General features: G+C 40.0%; 1 protein-coding gene across 1 annotated transcript; it reads right to left on the bottom strand.

The window, feature by feature from the left end:
• Positions 1 to 10,876: 10,876 nt before the first annotated feature.
• Positions 10,877 to 20,928, bottom strand: scn3b (sodium channel, voltage-gated, type III, beta). Its single transcript, XM_034225650.1, has 6 exons — positions 20,177 to 20,928; positions 18,446 to 18,624; positions 18,100 to 18,328; positions 15,175 to 15,313; positions 12,335 to 12,418; positions 10,877 to 11,801 (listed from the first exon to the last, which is right to left on the bottom strand). The coding sequence occupies exons 1-5, from the start codon at positions 20,229 to 20,231 to the stop codon at positions 12,355 to 12,357; spliced, it is 666 nt and encodes a 221-aa protein (XP_034081541.1). The 5' UTR covers positions 20,232 to 20,928; the 3' UTR covers positions 10,877 to 11,801; positions 12,335 to 12,354.
• Between the last annotated feature and the right edge of the window lie 1,298 nt (positions 20,929 to 22,226).

Below are 22,226 nucleotides of genomic sequence, written 5' to 3'. Positions count from 1 at the left end.
GTCATCTCCAATAAATGGCTTCAACCATCCTTTAAACTCAGGGTTTGATTCCCACTCCTTTCTGTACTTTTGTGAATACAGTTTAGACTGTGACATGATGACCTACGTGGATGTTTAGCTTGTCACAGAGAGGCACACACACAGTGGACGAGGTGATTAAGTGACTGAAGCTGTCTCGACGCGGGAGAGTGTGGCTGTCTCCTCTCTGCTCTGACTGCAGTTGAGCTGCCTGCTGCGGGAGGCAACTGTGAGTCTGCGCGCCTGTCAGTGCAACCCAGTCTCACGGCATTTTGTGTTCACCAACACGATTTTTAATCTATTGATTCGTGTTCACCAACACGATTTGCCCCTTTTTTTCGTGTTGCACAGCACGATTTTAAAAGCAATGTATTTCTACTGTCTGCAGCACGTCTTTTTCTCCGGTCGGGTCGAGGAAGACCGGAAGCTGTGTGGTTCATAAAAACATGTTCTTACTCAATATCAAGCCACAGTTATTGCTTTTATTTGAAATCGTATAATTTCGGACTTTTGTTGCCGTCTGTGAGGAAAATAAATGGGGCTCAGAGCCTCAGAATACGGAAATCTGTATTTTTTAATATATTGTTCCTTCTAATTCGATATTCTTTTCAAAATAACACACTGTTATTTACTCACCAATAACACACAATTATCCTTGCTTTTATTTATTGGTTTAATTCTATAATCTTGGGCTTTTTTGGCGTCCGTCAGGAACTGAATTTCAAAATAAAAATAACCGGAAACAGACGTAGACGTATAAGGGACATTTCGAGCATCATTGCGATTGTCAACATTTCTGAGTTTAGGATGGCCGAAGACACTACACTACCCATAATCCCCAGCTATCGTTTAGGACTACAGTCCCTGTAAGGTTACGCAGAGCGTCAAACAGCTGTGTGAAATGGAACGAAACCACGCCAGACTATCCAAAACTGGAATCGAACGCCCCCCCAGAACTACACATGCTGGCTATTGTGTTTCGCAAAATGTTCTATGGGACGTCTCTACTGAACGTTTTCGTTTTTCCCACAATTAGAAGTTGCCAGTATTAAACACATTGGTGTTATCAAATGTAAAACATATAATTAATAAATGGGTGAAAATCGTTTGTGTCCATAATCCGCAGCATTAATACCGACATGACAGCTCATTGTTACTTTGCGTATTTTTACTCCACTGCATTTATTTGAGTTACTTTGCAGATTCTGATTAATTATGTGAAATATAAACAACCCTTAAATCAGACTTTAGTTACACCTGAGTAAAATTCAGGTAAGGTGATTGTCAAGTGCCAACAATCAGGAGAGATATTTGATAGTTGGTGCTTGAGAAGACTAAACATGTATCTGCAATTGACATGAATGGAAACGAGTAATAAAGTATATTCATTACTCGTTATTCTCTACTAATAGTTAATTAAAGACTGTATATTATGGATATTTTGCACATCCCTTTCAAGATTTTCAAAGGTGTATTGACATATCATATACACAACTACGATGTATGCAATGAATGAAACACTTGGGTCACAGGTTCCTCAACAGTGCATTACAAGACATCTATCAATATGTGTGTACCTCCACCATTAAACTGTCATATTCTGCACATTTCTTATTCTATCTACATACATAAGAGTATAATTGATATGTATAATATCCGTTAAAATAAGTGCTTCAACATAGTTAACATTGCAGGAAAGCAATATATTAGACGTTAAGTACTTTGTCAGGCTTAATATTTATCTGTAGATAGATACCCCCAAAGTTTTGTTCTTATTTAAAAGAGACCTTAATCTGTTATTTAATGTTTAAATAAAGGTTAATTCGTTTTTCTGTTTTGCACCTCCTCCTATTAATATCTTTGTACATTCTGCTCTAAACTGTTTTATTGTAGAGATCACTTATAGTATCTTCTTGATTTTTTATATTATATATTTATACTTTCCCCCTATGAAAGTATGTACTCTTAATATTTTTTTAATCAAATAAAACACAATAATTCAATAACGTGCTTTAACCACTAGGCGGTGCACACAAGGTACACACAGCCATAATAACTTTGTATTATTAGTGTAGGACACTTTTGTTTTCGTACAACATCTGAAAATGTGTAGTTTTATGCATGCTTTCACATAATTTTACAGCATATTGCTATACTATTTCAGACTCAGTATTTACATTCTTACATTCAAAGAAAATCAGTAATATCTTTAAAAACTACAGTCCTTTTATATCAGCTGTGCACCGTTATGGTGTAAATATAACCTATCTGTGAATTAGATCAAATGTAAAAGTCAGCCGAATTAGTGTTGATACTGCAAGGAGACGTATTGTGTGAAGAGAAATTGAAGATGTTGTTTAATTGTTGAATATATTTATGATCCACGTCAAGTATTCAGTTTCGGCGGCATTTTCTCAGTTTTTCCAAAGATCTTCTCATCAGGGCTCTATAAATAAAGAACTACGGCAGATCTGTAATATGTAATGCAGCCGAACCGTGTAATACAATGCCGTTATGTGATGACTTTCAAAGAGAAAAGCAAGAGCGCTCGGAATTAAGTATTATTTTATTCTTTTAAAATGTTTTCCGGATTTCATATCATATAAACACCAAATACCAGCATGCATTGCGGCTAAAACATCCAATAAACGAGCTTAAAACCATAGCTGAGGATCTTGGGTAATCGCTCGAAATGCCTACGTCTGTTTCCGGTTATTTTTATTTTGAAATTCAGTTCCTGACGGACGCCAAAAAAGCCCGAGATTATGGAATTAAACCAATAAATAAAAGCAAGGATAATTGTGTGTTATTGATGAGTAAATAACAGTGTGTTATTTTGAAAAGAATAACAAATTAGAAGGAAAAAAAGATTTAAAAAATACAGATTTCAGTATCCTGAGGCTCTGAGCCCCATTTATTTTCCTCACAGACGGCAACAAAAGTCAGAAATTATACGATTTCAAATAAAAGCAATAACTGTGGCTTGATATTGAGTAAGAACATGTTTTTATGAACCACACAGCTTCCGGTCTTCCTCGACCCGACCGGAGAAAAAGACGTGCTGCAGGCAGTAGAAATACATTGCTTTTAAAATCGTGATGTGCAACACGAAAAAAAGGGGAAAATCGTGTTGGTGAACACGAATCAATAGATTAAAAATCGTGTTGGTGAACACGAAATGCCGTGAGACTGGGTTGGTCAGTACTATGGGAGGGCTGAGGGGCTCACGGCAGCTCGTTAACTGCAGAACAATACGTGATTCTCCTAACACCAGAAAAGTCCCTAATAACACCATTACAAGTCGTTAGATTAGTCGTTAGTCGCTTTTGACAAAAATAAGTAGCCAGAGGGTTTGGAAAGCCGCCGAATTTAACGACAAAGTCGCCAAGTTGGCAACACTGATCTGTGTGTGACTGCTTAAATCGTTTGTTTACGTCCCTCACTTCCGTTTCGCTTCTGATTCGCTAGCTGAACAGCCAATCAGAGTGATTGCTTGGTCCGACTGCCTGACCCGATGCATGGCCGATTTGCATCGGGTCAGGCAGTCCAAATAAGGCGTGTCACGGCAGACGGTGCGGGACACACCAACCTGACTACGGCGCCGCGAATGCCCGACGGCCTCTGACTCCCAAAATCGGGTTGGTGTGTCAGGGCCTTTAAGGCTTGATCAAAGTACAGAGCCATGCTGTGAATAGAGAGTTATTCTAAATCTCACAGAAAATAATCTTCCATTAAAAAGAGGTTATAGCTGTGGATAATTCGTCCCATGTACTGTATACCCTGTGTTAATTGATCCCAGAGGATTTGTGGAAAGGGGCTTTAAGTATCTTCCTAGACCTGAGATTCATGTTGAAATAAGGGTCTCCCACCTTACATAAAGAAGCAGCAAAAATTAGCAACTGTTATTTGCTCATCAATACTGTGTCTTGCACAGCCTGAAACTGCTGCTGTGAAGGGGAATTGAAGAGTTTAATTAATGGGTTTTCTCCAGGAATACTGATAAGTTAAGATTCGTAATGATTACCCAAGACTAAGGCATGCATGTGAGCGTACTTGGGAGAAGAGAGTGCATTTAAAATCCTGTTTTTACATTACATGTCACTTGTTAGACGCTTTTATCCAAAGCGACTTACATACTCAATACTGTGGGCAATCCCTACAGGAGCAATTTGGGGTGAAGTGTCTTGCCCAGGGACACAACGACATGCTGACTGCAGTGGGGTTTGAACCTGTGACCTCCTGATCCGAATACCAACTCACATCCCACTGCACCACAGGCCTCCCTGTTTCTGGAGGAAACAAGGCAACAAGGGGCTGTCTCTCACTAATTACATTACATTGCATTTAGCTGACGCTTTTATCCAAAGCGACTTACAATAAGTACATTCGACCAGGAAGACACAACCTTGAAGAAAACAGAATCATATAAGTACATCAGGTTTCATAGAGCCAAACATTTCAAGTGCTACTCAACTGGCTTTAGGTAAGCCAGTCCTTTATTAGTATAAAAGTGCTTCGTTAATAGTTCTAACGCTCGATGTGGAGTCGAAAGAGATGAGTTTTCAGTTTGCGCCGGAAGATGTGCAAGCTATCTGCCGTTCTGATGTCAATGGGGAGCTCATTCCACCATCTTGGAGCCAGGACAGCAAACCCACGTGTTTTCGCCGATGGGAACTTGGGTCCCCCTCGCAGCGAGGGCGCAACGAGTCGTTTGGCTGATGCAGAGCGTAGTGCACGCGCTGGGGTGTACGGTTTAACCATGTCCTGGATGTAGGAAGGGCCAGATCCATTCGCAGCATGGTAAGCAAGTACCAGTGTCTTGAAGTGGATTCTAGCAGTTACCGGAAGCCAGTGAAGGGAGCGGAGGAGCGGAGTGGTGTGGGAGAATTTAGGAAGGTTGAAGACCAGACGAGCCGCTGCATTCTGGATGAGCTGCAGAGGTCGGATGGCACATGCAGGTAGACCAGCCAGGAGGGAGTTGCAGTAGTCTAGGCGTGAGATGACGAGAGCCTGGACCAGAACCTGAGTCGCTTTCTGAGTCAGCTGGGGACGTATCTTCCTGATGTTGTAAAGCGTGTATCTGCAGCAACGGGTTGTAGCAGCGATGTTTGCAGTGAAGGACAGGTTGTTATCTAGGGTCACACCCAGATTCCTTGCAGTCTGAGTCGGGGAAACAACTGAGGTGCCGATGTTGATTGTTAGGTCAAGAGTGGGACAATCTTTTCCCGGGAGGAAGAGCAGCTCAGTCTTGTCAAGGTTGAGCTTGAGGTGGTGAGCAGACATCCACTGAGAGATGTCAGCTAGACAAGCAGAGATGCGTGCAACGACCTGGGTCTCTGAGCGGGGAAAGGACAGAATTAATTGGGTGTCATCAGCGTAGCAGTGGTATGAAAAACCATGCGGGCTAATGACTGATCCGAGCGAGTTTGTGTACACGGAGAAGAGGAGGGGACCAAGAACAGAGCCCTGAGGGACCCCCGTAGTTAATTGACAAGGGTCGGACTCAGACCCTCTCCAAGTCACCCTGTAGGTACGGTCTTTCAGGTATGAGGTGAGGAGGGAAAGTGCAGAGCCTGAAACTCCAAGTTTTTGGAGAGTGCGAAGGAGGATCTGATGATTCACCGTGTCGAATGCGGCAGACAGGTCCAATAGGATGATGACAGAGGAGAGGGATGCAGTTTTGGCAGTGTGCAGTTCCTCCGTGACAGCAATGAGAGCAGTTTCTGTGGAGTGACCTGCCTTGAAACCAGACTGGTGCGGATCCAGAAGGTTGTTCTGATTGAGATAACAGGAGAGTTGTTTAAAGACAGCGCGTTCAAGTGATTTAGACAGGAACGGGAGGAGAGAGACAGGCCTGTAGTTTATAACATCAGACGGGTTGAGAGTGGGTTTCTTTAGGAGAGGGTTTACTCTTGCCTCCTTGAGACTGTTTGGAAAGTGACCAGAAGTTAGAGAAGTGTTGATGAAATGGGTGAGAAACGGTAGAATATCAGGAGCGATAGTCTGAAGGAGGTTTGAAGGGATAGGGTCCAGAGGACAGGTGGTAGGGCGGGCAGAGGTAATGAGGGTAAGAACCTCACTTGGAGAGAGAGGGGAAAAGGAGGTAAGTGTGTTGGTGGAAGGAGGGTCTGGTGACCCAGCGGTGAGTAAAGGTGAGTCAGAAAAAGAAGAGCGAATATCATCAACCTTTTTTTCAAAGTGGGTAACAAAGTCGCTTGACATAAGTGAGGAGGGGGGAGGAGCTTTTGGAGGGTCCAAGAGGGTGGAGAAGATGGAAAATAGTTTTTTAGGATTGGAATAGGAAGATTGGATCTTATCTTGAAAGAAAGTGCTTTTTGCCTGAGAGATCGAAGCAGAGAAAGAGGAGAGGAGAGCTTGATAGGTTAGGAGGTCGTCACGGTGGTGTCAAGAAGCACAACAGCCTTGCTTGGCTACAGCACAAAGGTATTAAACATCAAGCTAAGAGGTCTGGCAATGTTTTAAAGACTTTCATTCTCCTATTCCAAATGTTAGAGCACACAGCACAATTAAAACGTTTTTGTTGGATAATGTTTGGCAATGTCACATTTTCAGTGCTTCTTTTCCCTGGAGAAAAGTAATATAGTAACAAGCAGTACATGTTATGTTCTAATCCATCACACAGTTAATGTTATGCTCTAATTGATTGACTAGTTATTTATTGATTATATTAATATCTCAGGCACAGTTGCCTTTGAAACAAGCCAGTCTGCGTTGTAATGTTCTGCTTTGTGTAATTTTATGTTGAGCGCCTCAGGTGTTGCTGAACACACAGCCATGATTTAACACTTCTCTGGCAGCCAGGTGTTCATTTCACTAACAATAGAGCTGCGACGTCATTGTGCGACGGGCCAGCTCCATCCTCTCATCACAAATTAGAAAACAGGGCCCAGTTACTGCCTCGCTTCCGAGTCTGACTTGTAAATGGTGTTTTTATTTAAGGCACCCTCTTTGTCTCGCTAATCAAAGATGCCTCCTTTGTTTGAAATGCAGGTGAATGAAATAGAGGATGGGATGATGGATGGGAGAAATGGATGGGAGAGAGGAAAGGTGAAGGTATACAGTGAAAGGGGTCCTGTTTAATTCATGAATTCAGTTTTGATTAGGCGTATAAACAGCTGGGGGTTTGGATATGTTTTTTTTCTTTTGTTTCCATCTGAGTGTCAGACCTAAGTGGTAAAAATAAAGACAAAGAAAGAGGCTTGAGTTCAGTCATTTGTTGGGAAACATGCACAACAGATGAAGGAAACATCCCATATGCACAGCGGGAGAGCCGAAATACTATCCATATGTTCAATTGTATATTATTTTTGATTCTATATTTATGATGCAGGTTCGCTGCATCTGTTGCTGAATCTAAGTTTGCATAGGATTCAAATCAAATAAACAAGCAACCTTTCTGTCTATTTGAGGAAAAGAATAACCAGAATAAAAAGGTCATGGCAGGTTTGAGGAAATTGCACAACAAATATCCCCCATCTGTGTGTAATAGCAAGCGTATTTAAGTGAGACATGTCCACAATTAAAAGGTACTGCTGGAGACAGAAGGTGAAGAAAGTGAAATACCCAATAGACCCATTCTGTTAAAAAGGAGCTTTGATGGATGGCATGACAGTAAATGAATATTCCAGATAATATATTCTCATTTAGTAGTCAGGAGATGTTTTGAATTTATCAAACACACCTACAGTACCTCTTTGCTCTTCTTTATGCGAATGACACCACAGGGGGATGATAACAGCTCTGTAACACGAAGGTTGATATAATTACGAAGACACTCAGGAATAATTCAAAGGGACTGTACATTATGTCCTGCCAGACTATATTTAAATGGAAATGTTCTCTAGAGGTTCTTTAACGTTGCTTCGGATGCAATTTAACAGCTGACAAAGACACTACAAACACTTGAGGGATGTGTTGTGGCAGCAGGTTTCTAGTTCCATAATAAGCATTGACTTTGAAGAATATATGAGTCAGAGGGGAAAGGTAAATCTCTAATCAAATATTGACTTATTAATAGTGTGCTGTTGCCAATTAAAAACACAGCCTGGCCTCAGTCGAACTGGGCTGGGAATAAAAACGTGATCAGATGATTTACGTTTTCATTATTAGAGAGCAGTCTTAAGCTAGAGTCGTGTCCCTTCATGACCTTACAGAAGTTGTTGTGCAATTTAGTTATATATTCAAGGAATTCTTTACCATTTTGAGAAATACACTTTCTGCTGCTCATAGAGTTGAATGCAGCGAATACATTTCAATGTGTGTATAGCCTCATTTCCATTGTCTATTTGTATTCTCTACAAAGAAGGGATTCCTCTCTAATGCTTTTTAAGGCATAAGAATGTTGGCAATTAACTTGTCTTGGAATCAGGTGAAAACAGCTAGCTTGTGGTGACACTAAATGTGATAAGCCAATTATGAACGTAAAAAATAAACCTGTTTACTGCCATGGCTAATCCAAGTTGGTGTGATGTAACCTAACATGGCAGACCCCAGAGGCAGATGGGCCTAGCGGTTTAATTGAAGTTTACTAACTTCAATTAGCTAGCTGTTTTCCAATTAAATGTTTACTTATTGTGGATTTCCTTTGCTCAGAGAAAATATTTGTAGACTTTTCTTAGATAAACACTTGTGCCTTTGTATGTCTAAGTCAACAGCCCTGACAAGGTCCAGAAGTATTCAGCACAAAATGGTGGGAGACATATTAGAGAATTATGAGAAATAATTAAATTTCGGTTCCTCTGTTTGAAATTTCTGCATTCGTCCTCAGCCACCAAAGGAAATGGAAATTTGCACGGAGGGGAATAACTGCAGAAACACCTTCTCATCTTCAGCGTGGTCTAGTACAATGCTTTGAATAATCCTTTTAGAGAGTCATGCCACAGTGGACCTGGGAGGGGGGAGGAGGGAAGTGGAGAGGAGAGGAGGGTAGTAGAGGAAAAGAAGGCTTCATGGTTAACAGGTTACATACTATTGTATCATAGCTGCAAAACCAAAGCATAATAATCACTCAATTATTGTATTTCATCAATATGTCCCCATCAATCATAACTCTTTAATGTTCACACAGATAGAACTCAGCTCTAGCATATAGTGACTATTGATCAACACAAATCGATGACCTGTGTTTCTGGGTGACTGCCGTGTCTGGCAGCAAACTGCATATTGCATTATCACTGCTTTGGATACAGCCAAGCGTCACTGATCAACCCCCCGATCCAACAGATGGCGTCCATAAATAAATAGCAGTCTCTTTTGTAAATTAATAGCATCATCAGTTTGTTGCAAGTCAGAAATTGCTCTCCTCATCGAATAAATGTACGACAGCATGTTTTTATTTTGGGTTGACTTGCTTGACCAGGGGCTTGACATTTATGGTTGTCTTTGATTTCATGTCAACGTTTGATGACAGGAAATGCTTTACACTAGGGGGAGACAAAGACCCTTCATAGATGGACAAGCACCGTGAATTGAAGATGACATGAGTGATGATTTAATGTCAAGTTTTATGATAGCAGAATGACAAATAGCTGCAACTCTTGAAGTCATTCTCAGGTAAAAGGTGGGGAATTGGAGGCTTCACGAATACAGGCCAACATGGACTAAAAACAAACAGAAAAAGTGCTGTGTGTGCAGAATGATGTTTCAGGGGGGATATAGAGCTACTAAATCCCCTTCTGTCATTGGTGACACTAAATGTGATAAGCCAATTATGAGCATGAAAAATAAGCTTTAAATAAAGAGCGTTTGCAGTCATGCCAAGCCTTTTGAGGGGTGATACTTAAAATGCTTACCAGACTACAGAGGCAGTTGGGCCTGGTGGCTTAATTGAAACCTACATTAGTAGAATGTGGGCCATTTTACTGGGTTGTATCCTCTGGGAGGCACATTGTAACAATAGAGAGAGAGAGGAAGGAAAGAGAGCGAGAGGAGGGGGAGGGTTACGGAATGGCTCTTCACAATGCATTTCAGAGCAATAATGCCATATTGTTGATTATGGGATGTGTCTCACAATCAATAACCAATCTATGTGAAGTTGATGGATAGATAAAGGTTGCACTTGTTACATTACTTATTTGCTAGTCAGACAAAATACCATTCCTCAGTGGGGTTGTAGCATTTCTATGACATCCAGCCTGGTGTAGTAAAGCATGCTGGGGGACTGGTGGCTACTTTATGTTTTGTCCATAGTAAGAAATAAAGCTGTAAATGTTTTTATGGCTGTGAATAAATGAATGTGTCTGAACTATCAGAAGGCAATATCTCTGCAAGGCATTCTGCCTTGCTACAGGCAAGCCTGGGTTGCTATAACAACAGCTGCTGCTATATCTGTCACTGCTGTGGGTCACGGCTAGTTGGAATAGCAACATACATCACATCTCCCGATAACTGTCAGTCTTTCCCCCTTTATCTCTTCTTGATTTCACCTTTTGTCACCTTTCTTTGTCGTCTACAGCATTTCTGGCTTTGCTTATCAGGACCTGCTCTGCTCACACTGAATATAACTCTCAGCTATACAATACTTGATCTCAGATCAGTAATACTGACTTTTACTTTCAGTACAAACTAATCAAAGTATTTTTTCGTTAGCTGCTTTTCTGTGCTGTTAATGAGAGCTAAACAACAGTGATCCATACTGTGGTTAATTAAAGCCCACACTTTCCTTTCAACAGTATACCACAATCACAAACAATACAGAGCACGTATTACAGTAAAGTCAATACTGCATTTTCTTCTCAACATCAGAATGGACTCATCCAGTTCTACAATTTCAAAAGGCATCGGCACATAAACAGAAGTACAAACTTGTCAATAAACATAAGAGATTGAACACAGGATGTGAAATGTATTGAATTTAATCGTTCAATAGCAGCTCATACACACATATCTGTAATGGACAAAGAACAGCGTGGTGTGATTGAATCATAAGCATTTAAAAACACTTCTTCAGTGTTGTACTATAAAAGTAGGCACACATTCAGTCTCAATAGCAATGATTTGTAGACCACCAGCAACAGTCAAAGCTTTTAGAGAAATTGCTTGCAATAACTTGTGCTGAACATGCATACAAGATTTATTCAGAGGAAGAAAACTACAGAAAAGATCTCCTGATTCATTCAAATGAACTGAAATAAGAGTCAATTCAACGTCTTTCATTTTTCAGTTTTTCCATTACACACACACAGCAAAACAGGGAAGATGCACAGCCATACAGTATAAAAGCTATGCAAACCATTTTCCTTAAAAAAACATGAGAAAGATATTGGCCAATACAAATACTGTGACTTAAAACCTAAGCGTGGTCTATAAAATTGTAACAAAACTAAATGAGCTAAACAGAGTCAGTATATGAGTTGTATAGCCTTTCGACCAGTAGGACAGTTTCTTCACTGGATCTTTTCTGTTATAGGTTAGAAATCACGGAGGCGCCACTAACTACTAAGAAAATATTCCCTAATTCTACGCACTGGCTGATATTTATTTGATGATAAGTGCAGGACACATTTTTGTTCCTTAACCTTCTGTTTTTGTGAAAGCACTTATTTTCAGAAACCTGGCACAAAGGTAAACCAAAAGAAAGTGGAACAGAAGGAGAACAATGAAGCACTTGGACATTATTCACTCTTAGCATAACACAGTCGATACACAGGGGCGGTCGGCTGGCAGGATTCCTGTCTGAGAAAGTCGTACTTTCATAGTGGCAAAGATGAGGTTGTGGTATATATTTTCAGTCACATGACACCGAAGCCCATCATGATTAATACCTGGAAAAGAGCAGAGAACGGGTTCAATCTTATTCAACATAGAATGATTTATATGCTAAATAACCTGTCCTGTCTGAAATAATAAAAAGCATACAAACTCGCCATAATCAAATTCAAATCAACAACTAGGTCCATCTGGATTATTGTAATTCAGCAGTTCTATTTCATAAACATGCCATACACTTTAGATTGCTATAATTAACTATCTTCACTATGCAGGTCAGTGCCCGAGGGGACTGTGTTTGAATTGCCTGCATTTGAAATAGTCATGCTCATATAGAATTGTTAAATGAAACACTGTACATTGAATGGAGATTGCATGTGAATGGAGGGCTTGTGATCAGGTGACGTTTCTAAAAATGGCAAAAATGAAAGCCCTTTTGAATGGAACAAGCAAGAGGGGGTGTTAAAGCAACAGGACTCCACTACAGATCGGCACACTTATGAGGACTAAAGGCACAAACAATGGGTTGAAAGAGAAGGGGATGGTTTCACTGATCGGGATCAGGTTGAGAGAGTCACATGTAAAATACCGTGTCATTGACAACTGCTTTTATTTGGTAACAGGAGCGTCTGGGTTGTCTTTCTGCTCAGAGGGAATGGCTAGGTAGTTTGTCCTGCAGGCAAATTGGTAGAAAAACAGAGGAGTGTCTAAGACCTGGTGGTAGGCCCTTATGCAAAAATAATAGTGTGAATTTAGGTTTAAACAGCATTGACTGGGAACAACATAACCCTTCACCCTTCGAGTGTTGGGCTTTTGTTCATTCGTATTGTACCTTATTCATGATGCAATAACAATGTACACTCCCAGAGGAAATGAATTGTAAAAGATAAAAACCATCAGTGTGATGTGAGCAGTGGGAGCTATTGTACGGGTTGTGCATCAGGAAGACTGACGGCCTCATTTAGTATTAACAGCAACTTTCATATCGTTGAAAACCACAACACCATCACCAAATATGCACCCTATTCAACAGAGCTGCACAGAAACTGTGTAGAGGAAGCACAATTCATAAAAGTGAAATAATGCACATTTCAAACAGAGCCTCGTTTTATATGTTGTGTTCCATCTGTCCCTTGGTAACATGACTTATATGATCTGAGTCACTCATTTATCACAAAATGTAACCCTAAAAATGGTCTAGCTATGGTATGTATCCATTACGCAGGGACGGCTGAGATGCCAACAACAAAACACTGTGGGATGTGCTGTGATGCAGGTCAATAACAGCTGAGAGCCGGACACATCCCATTAACCCTTTCAGTGCAGGAACTGAGGAATTATATAGATCTACGAACATTAGTTTATTTAATGCTTAAAATAATGTTCAATCCTGATCTGTTTTCGGATCAATAATTACTGAGGGCTGAATTATATTTTAAAATACATTAGTCAGCAGCCACTCACGGACTTGATCTGCCACAACATGATTACCTTCCAAGGCTTTTATTTATTATTTAAAAACTTTGCATGTATTTTTTCGGCTTAACATCATTTCAACTTGCTCTACACAAACTTGTTTTTAGAAACAAAATGCAAATATGTTTTTGATGCTGCTTGAGGAATTATTACAATTATATTACAAATAATTCATAAAACTACCGTTATTTAACATAATATTGGGACAAATTAATCCATACCGCTTACAAATGAATGAAAAACGCAGTAAGACCCAATCTACAAGAAAAACTGGTTCAGTTAATTCTTCAGTTTCATTGGTTCAGGTCTTAACTAGAGCTGCAACTTCGATATTATCATTGATACATTTATTGATTTTTCTTTAATGATCATTGGCTTTGTCTTCATATGTCAAAAATGACTGAAACATGCTCGCCACAGAGCCGTGGGGAAAACACTTATTTTGACTGATGACCAAAAAGTTAAATATTTTCAATTATTATATTTCATTCAATTATCAAATAGTGGACACGTGTTTTTGTTTTTTTATCAGTTACTCAATTATTCAAATAGTTATTTTAACAAATAATAAATGCATAAATGAAGGTTTTCTTTCCAGGATAATCGATTTTCTTCCAAGAATTCTAACCAAAATCCAGTTGTTCCTGGAAATGTTGTATTATATTATGGAACAGTAAAATAAAGGACTATACACAAATGTTTTCAATTGTGTTGTTTTTTATCCTCGCCTGTATAATGGAATTGAGTCAATCACTGCAGGACTCAGGATTATTTGTCTGCAAAACCATAATAACTGCGTCAGCACATGTGCTCTGTGTTATCCTTGATTGGTTTTGTTTGGGACATAAATTGCCTGTTTAAAAGTTGTCAACGTGGATTGACTGCCCTCATCAACCACAAGGCAGTGCAGTGGGAGATGACTTCACAGAGGCATTCGGGTCTTTCTCAGTTCATTCAAGGTGAAACAGAAAGTGGCTTTCTGATGGAGCTGCAAATCCACCGCTGATGTAAAAAGGTTGTTAGAAACAGCAGTCAGCAGTTCTTACACTTCTTCACACTGACACAACTCAGATTACTCTACAGGAGGGTTAAAAACTGATTTATTTCCCTGATTGTCTGACTTGTATCGTTCCTCTGTTCTACACTCTCTGCCTGGTAGTTGCCTCACAAATCACTCATTCAGATATTTTTTATAAATTACGTAACGTTATGTAACAACCAGACACCCAGACACTTATTTGTCACACACTGTCTTGGTGACACATAATGTGAACTCACCGCCTAGCTGTGCTGAGCGTCATTGAGAACTTGGTACAGATATTTATTTGGACATTTTTACAATAGGTTTGCTTTTAAGGACATGCAGTCTTTCAATTAGCTGCTTTCAGTGGTACCCCGACTTACACTTTACTGACTGGCTGCATCACGGCCTGGTGCGGCAGCTGCACCGCCCTCAATCGTAAGGCTTGACAGAGGGTGGTGAAAACTGCACAGCACATCACCAGGACAGAGCTGCCATCCATGGAGGACCTTTACTCCCAGCGGCTCAGGAAGAAATCCCTCAGGATTATAAAAGACCCCCATCACCCCAGCCACAAACTGTTCTGTCTGCTGCCGTCTGGCAGGCGTTACCGCAGCAACCGGACAAAAACCACCAGCCTCTGGGAAAGTTTCATCCCACAGGCCATAAGACTGCTAAACACCTGAACTTTGAAACAACATCCATAACCTTCATCTGGCTGCAATTTAGAAATTATGTATCTAATATATCATATTCCAATCACTTACCTATTTCACTATTTCACTTACTTTATTTTTTCTGTTTTATTGTGTTGCACTGTTGGAGGAGCCTGTGACCTAAGATTTTCATCGTCATAACTAAACAGTAGCTATGTACGTATGACCAATAAAAGCCTTGAACCTTGAATGCTTTTGTGTCTGTGTGAGACTCACGCTGTGTCCTGTGCCTGCTCATCAGACTTGGAGATCTTCCTGTAACAGTAGACCATCTCTACCAGCAGCCAGCAGGTCAAGAAAACAAGCAGCAAATACATCATGATCTCAGAGTAGATCGCTGCGGAGTCTCCAAGGGCTGTGGGGAGCACAAACAATACGAGAAAGTAAGATGTATTATTCAGGGCGCATCATTCCTATGAATGTCTTTGTGTTAAAGGTAGCAGGGGAGATGATTATGCATTTACTGGATTGGGAAAGTGCTGGCCCCTCCACTGTCAATTATAAAAGAAAAGGCCATATTTATAACAGTCAAATTCCAACTCAATACGTGCAAAAGTTCCTACTTTGCATCTGACCTTTAAGCAAAGCAAGGTCGAGTTTTCTGGGGTGCATCCTGTTTGAAGAGAATCTATGTTGCACACAGAACATTATGACCATACCTGTACCACAATGATAATAGAGTCTGGAGGGAGATAAAGCTGCCCTGGGGAGTTTTCTAGTAAACAACTAAATGTATGTTTACATTGTGTGTTTCTTATCGGAATACATTGTGTGTTTCCTTAAGTTGTACCAGATAGTTTTTTGTTTGTCTCCCTGTTAAAGAAACTTTGAGAGGCCAATTTATAAAAATACTTTAAACCATGCGTTGTTTGTCTGATTGTTAGCAGCTATTTACTGCTGTTGTTGCTGTATTTCTTACTATTGGTGTCACCAACTGTCAGTCAGTAGAATGGCGTGAAACCAACATCAGGGTGCATTAGCATCATTATGCACGTGCACAAACAAAAAAGGGACCCACTCGTAAAGGCATTGCCCCAAAGAGCTGCTGATAGTCAAAACTCCACAGGGCACCCTTACATATGAACTGAGATTGATATGTCAAGTCAAAATGGTTCTCAGTGCATTACACATTTTATATTAAAGCTAATCATTTGGTTTTATGTAAACAAATGTATGACTTATTCAAACATATCTTTACATTGTATTCAATTAGTCCACATTATTTCAATTGTGTCTTCGAACAATGCTCATATCTCTTTATAAACATTGGAACAGTGCGGGGGGGAAAAATCCACTTGTTGCCTGCCACGTTACACTCTTTTTAGGACTAAATTAGTTTTTTGGTCCCACAAAGATGTAGTGAAAAAATAGTATAAGAGGGAATTAAAGACCAATTTTAGAAGAAGGCTTAAGCTTTCTTACTTTGTATAAACTTTTAAATGTTTTTTTGCAAAAGAAGGCTGTGGATTTTTTCGATCACTATTATTTTAAATGGCCCGTACGTGCAAGAGGAATGAAAACAGTAAGCCAAAACAATGTTTCAATAAAACAATGTGAGCATGACTTGTACAAAAATGTAACCTATCCTTCAAAATCTTTCATTTCTCGGTCATTATATTTCACTGTGAACCACTATGCCAGTGCGTAAACCGAATTCCAGAAAGCCTGCTGACCCGACTGTTTACAGCTTTCACTGATTTGATTCTGCAGTCTCTGCAAATAGAGGCTATTAGTGTAATATAATCCTTTTAAGTGTAATGTAGATGGGAAAGCGCTGATAGATTTTCCGTAAGCTAATCCATTCTACCACTATGGACAGTAATATGATTCCCAAGCTTTAATGTACAGTACACTGGCTCAAGGCTTTGTGAAATGTGATGCTACAGTTGTTTGAGATGTGAAGGAGAGGCTTTTTGATATGTATAAAAGACCACATATAAGTATATTTTTGAAAGTTGCACTTCAGAGGATAATCACATCAAATGTGCACCCATCTTTTTCCAGTTTAAAGCAAACACTGGGATAACTAGTCGGCCTATATTCCAATGCCTCTGATAGTGAACTATATACCACATGCAAGAAGGTATCATTTTTGAAAAGTAGTTCCAAATATACATGTTGTATTGTATATTTAATCAATGTGGTAAATGAAACATTCAGCAAGCCAAGCATTCGGGAAGCAGAATACATTACCCCTTATAATAGATAGCAAAGTAGTTGGCTTTGAATTAACCCCTTCACTGACAACAGAGGAAAGCTTTCATGATCAATGAAGGCAGACAAAACAAGACACACAATTATTCCTTTTACAGCGGCAACAAAGGGTAGAGAAGTGGTGTTGTTAGTTGCCTCACATTAATGCATCACTTAGTGAAAACAATGAGTTGCAAATATATAATGAAAAGTCAGAAAAACAACTATGTAACCTCGAAGGAGGGGCGTGTACATGATAAAGAGAACACTCAGTACATTTGAGTTTCTCCCAGGAGGGATTTTGAATCAACACGCTTGAGCCGAACCTCTCCAGCATACAGTATACTGGGTGAGGCTGTACTGCTGGGAAATAATTACTGAAACAGTCGTACATCTGCAAAGAAAACTAATTTAATTAAATGCATCAGAGAAAAAATCAGTTAAAATATTTATATTTTGTATACAGATTAATTACACATTTCCCAGTACAACTACTGAAACACTGCTGGGCCTCCTCTGGTTTGGGTTTATTTTAAGGCCAAATATGAATTATACATTTACTTGAAGGCTGTTGGTAAGTTTCTTGCATTTTTTATTTTAAAATGGTAGAATAAGACTTATTTGTGATGCATTACATGGGGGAAAAAGCTTCCACAACTTGTGTGTCAGATTTATCTTGTACACCTCTTGGGACAAATGTGTATTTTTAGTATCACCACGGGGGCATGCCACTGACTGAGAATCACTAAACGGCAAACACAAGTCTGAGGTCTGAAAAACATCACGTGCAGCTCTGAAATAACCCTGATGAACTAATATGTCTCAACACAGAACCCCAGCTAGACCGAACACTCAGTTGTACTGAAATGGCAAACAAGCATAAGGCTAAACCTGAGCACAGAACAGGGTGGAAGAATGTGGGAAAAAGTAGGAAACTGTTAGCCGCACCTTCTGCTTTCACTGTCAGCTTGATTTCCTTGATGATTGAGACCGAGGGATTGAAGGAGTCAAACACAAACTCTCGTATTACGTTGCACTCAAAGACACCACTGTCATTAAAGGTGACGTTGATGATGGAAATGGAGAGATCTTGCAAGTCCTGGGTCCCATCCCATCTCAGACGGCCCCTATATGGTCCATCCAAATCTACTGGACTGTCAATATCAAACTTGTATATCTTAGGAGAGAGGAAAGACAAGCAGTCGTGCAATAAATACATCGAAAATGATATGACATACTAGTATAAACATATACATTACATCACATTATAAAAAATAATGTAGCAACAACTTACATGAGTCTTCTCAGGAGGGATGTCATTTTCTTCATATGGCTTGTAGTACCAATTTACCCATGTCTTCGACTTTAGCTCGTCCCTCTTTAAACAGTAGATGCAAGTCAACTTCATGGGTTTCCCCACGACTGCATTAGTCTCCGACGGGATGTCGACACATACTGGCTGGCTCAGATGGACTGATGGAGCATAAACATATCACACATGTTAAACTCAGTCGCGACTCTGAGGAAAGCTCAGTCAAATATTTCAAGTGCCTCTTAGCTGTTTTGCTTATTGTTACTTTATGTTTCAGCTTTACTGTGCAGAAAGATGTATTCACAGTGTCTGACACTAGAGGATGTTTGCATACGTGTTTGCTGAAGGGAGAATTGTATCTGTTCTCAACCTAATACACTTGGAATCCTGGAGATAAACATAGTTAACATAACATTTGTGTAGATAAAACCTTACGAAAAGCGACTCAGTGTATGTTTATGGGTCTCTGGAGGGAAGCTTTAAAAGGAAGGTTTCATGTTTCAGTAAATACAAATGGAAAATAAAAAGTATAAACAACTTATTGCAGTAGTTTTCCTGTTGAGCTTTCATTACTCACTAAACCAAACAGGTCGCCTCAGAGTGGGCATTTTGTAAATACAAGATAATTTCAAAGTGTGCTATAGACAAAGCTATAAGTCCCCATGTCCCTTCTTGGTAGGACTAAAACATGTTGTTACATAACAAACTGCCAGTGAAATTGGCTTAATTTAATGACTGTGAAAATACAACCATGCACACTGACAGGCACATTTCTAACTGTATAGATTTGGCCTCTTTCTTGAGATGATCAGCACTTGAACTCTGTGCTTACAACAAATCCAACCTTTGGCAAGCTGCAAAACTCAGTAAGCGTTAAAAAGCAACACATTTAATTATGCAGCTCCCTGAGCACTGGAGAGACCTGAGTCACAATACTGATGGAAAATCCAAGATCATCCAGACCAGTAAGCACTAATGATGGCCTCTGCCCATTAGTATTATCTAGCAGAAGGAGTGCATGGAGGGAGGGAGTGTTGGATGAAGAACACTGGGCAGTGTAGAAGGAGGACAGTATTGTGTGCAAGCAGGGATAAGGGAAATAAATGATTGATGAATAAATGCATTACATGAGAAATAATAACTAGAGGGAGGCAGGAAGTGGATGATAAAAGGGAGGGACAGAATTGAGAGGATAATAAACATAAACATTTGCTGTTAAGTGAAGTGAGGCAGTAATCTGAGTGATCTCGCCACATGGTTGTGTGACTGATGCCGTGCTGGGTCCCGTGCTCTTATATAACCTAAAGCCCCCCCGGGCGGACAGTGACAACATCGATTCCATCTCATCTTTTTTTTCTCTTTTTTCAGTGAGGGCTCACACAAACACAGGAAAAGAGGGCAAATACACATCAAGACAGATGGGGAGGAGACTAGAGAGAGGAAAAAGACAATGGAAAAAGGTTAACCCTTGTGTCCTCTGTTAAATGCATCGGTTTACTTCGCTTGTATGCTGACGTGTTGCACTGTGCAGACGGCAGTGGGACTGCTTTAGAAGTGGGTTTAGAGTTCAGGGTCAGTTGGAGAGTTCACAAACCATCAACCAGGCCCAGGATTATTATCCTACGCATCTGTGTAAGTGAAAATCCGATGCAATAGGGCATGCAATGTCACATTTCAAAAAGTTATTGGAACATTGGGGAGAGTTATACTTACCAACAAACAACAAAAGTACCAACGTGTGCAGATGAACTTTGGTTTGAGTTACCATATTAAACTCGTTTTGATGCTGCTGGTGGACAGTGTCACATTTAACTGTTCAGTTGTCGTCACACGAGCCAAGATAACAGGAGTTGTTTAAATGACTTCAGTACCACGGACAGCGCCTCTCCTCGGCAGGCGAGCGCGCAGGAAACTTCCCTCTTCGAGACGGAAAATCCAAACCCAACTGTCTCTTCAAAGGCAGGATTTAAAACGACAAAAGTTGTTGAAAAATGGCTCTGAAATCCCTACATGCTCATTCGAAATAAAGTCTTCATATAACCCCCTGACTCGCAATTCATCATCTATCTAGAAAGCACTAACTTCATTATTCACTCCACTGGGTGCAATAAACAAGTCCGTGATGCGAGACGGCTACTGGCGATACAACAGTCCCCGTGCCGCTGTCATTCAGTCCAGATCCATCCAGAAACACAGAAGAAAAAAAGAAAACAAGCAACGAGGAGGAACCTGTGGATCCTCAAATGCCGATTTAGTCACTTACTGTTGCGAGAGTCTTCAAAGAAACAGCAAGAGCAGTGATAACACTTCGCTTATTTCACCCTTCAAAGAACCACACCATTGATTGTTTGAAGTCCATTTCCTCTTTTAAAAACGACTGATGACATTTCGCAGCCTCGACTCGCTGCCTTTGTTTTTCAGCAGTCACTTAGCGGTAGCTGAGCAGAGGCTATGATACGCATGCGTGAGTCACTCCCTCCTACACTACAATTTGCATGATGACCATGTTACTGTGATTAGCGATGGCCTAACCAACTCATTATGCAAGCCTGTTTGCATTTGCCTTTCTTTTGACTGCTGGAGCTAAACAAACACAGGGTTTCATTATATAACATGTAAACCAAATTCAAATTAGTTTTTATTAAATCTTTACAAGAACACAGGACACTCGCTTGGCCCTGTGTAATATAATCGTGTTGAGCAGATAATAGCAGAGCTCTTTCAATCCATTCAGAATATTAATTTGCTAAGCATAATTAATCATACTGAATCAAGTGCAATATCTCCTTAATTCAAAAAAGAGGATTGGACAAGTGTTAGGCCTACAGCTCTATTGAAGTATTTAAGTCATATAATAGTCTGGCTGCTGGTATACAAAGCATACATACTTTTCATTTACATGCAACACACACATGCAAATTAGAATAAGACATGCAAGGATTTCTACCCTGGATTACAGTCAATTGGTCCCCCTTTGTAAGTATGCATTTTTTAATGTAGACTATTTTTATCTTATAGTAGGCTACTGTACCGTCTTATTTTTAAGCTTTTTTATTCTTAATACACTTTATTTGATTATGTACCTGCTCCCCTTTACCTCTGATTAGATCTAGCTCTACAAGTAGCAGCCCAGCATCTTTGTTCCTGGCCAACTTGCCATCATCGAATCTACTGATTCTTGTAGCATGAAAGCTTGATCTTGAATACATCGATAAACCCTCCCTGCTGCTCGTTGTAAGCACTTGGATCCGAACCCTGTTATCTTGTGGGACCAACCGTGACAGATCTTTGGCTCACTTCAGCTGATAACATACTGTGCACAACCCACTAATCACATGATCTCGTATCATCTGGGAGTTTAGCTTTGAAAGGGCCTGACCTTTTCTATGATATTTAATCTATATCGTTGAATATATTTCGGATGGAGCTCAAGCAAAATGTCCCTTTCTTTTTCTTTAATCTTTTGAAGGATAAAACCTCATTCCAAAAAAATATTACTTTTACAAATGTAGTTACAATGAGTCACAAGCTCATTTGAAAAGGTTAATAGTACATATTCCTGCCCATCAAGCCAACACAGTGGAGGAGAGACGTGACTGCCGAACAGTTTAATTATATGCTATTTTTTGTGTCTTGCTGAAATTGCAGTGATTCGCCTCTTTTGTAAAGACTAAACGATGTGATAAGGCTAAAATACAAATGTCAACAGATTGAAATGACGGGGTACATCTTGCTCTTTTTCCTGTTTCTCTCTGTTCTGTAG

The sequence above is a fragment of the Gymnodraco acuticeps genome, unplaced genomic scaffold (genome assembly GCF_902827175.1).
Source record: "Gymnodraco acuticeps unplaced genomic scaffold, fGymAcu1.1, whole genome shotgun sequence".
In the NCBI taxonomy this organism is placed as follows: Eukaryota; Metazoa; Chordata; class Actinopteri; order Perciformes; family Bathydraconidae; genus Gymnodraco; species Gymnodraco acuticeps.
The sequence above is the reverse complement of the archived record's forward strand: the minus strand, read 5'-3'. Positions and strand labels throughout refer to the sequence as shown.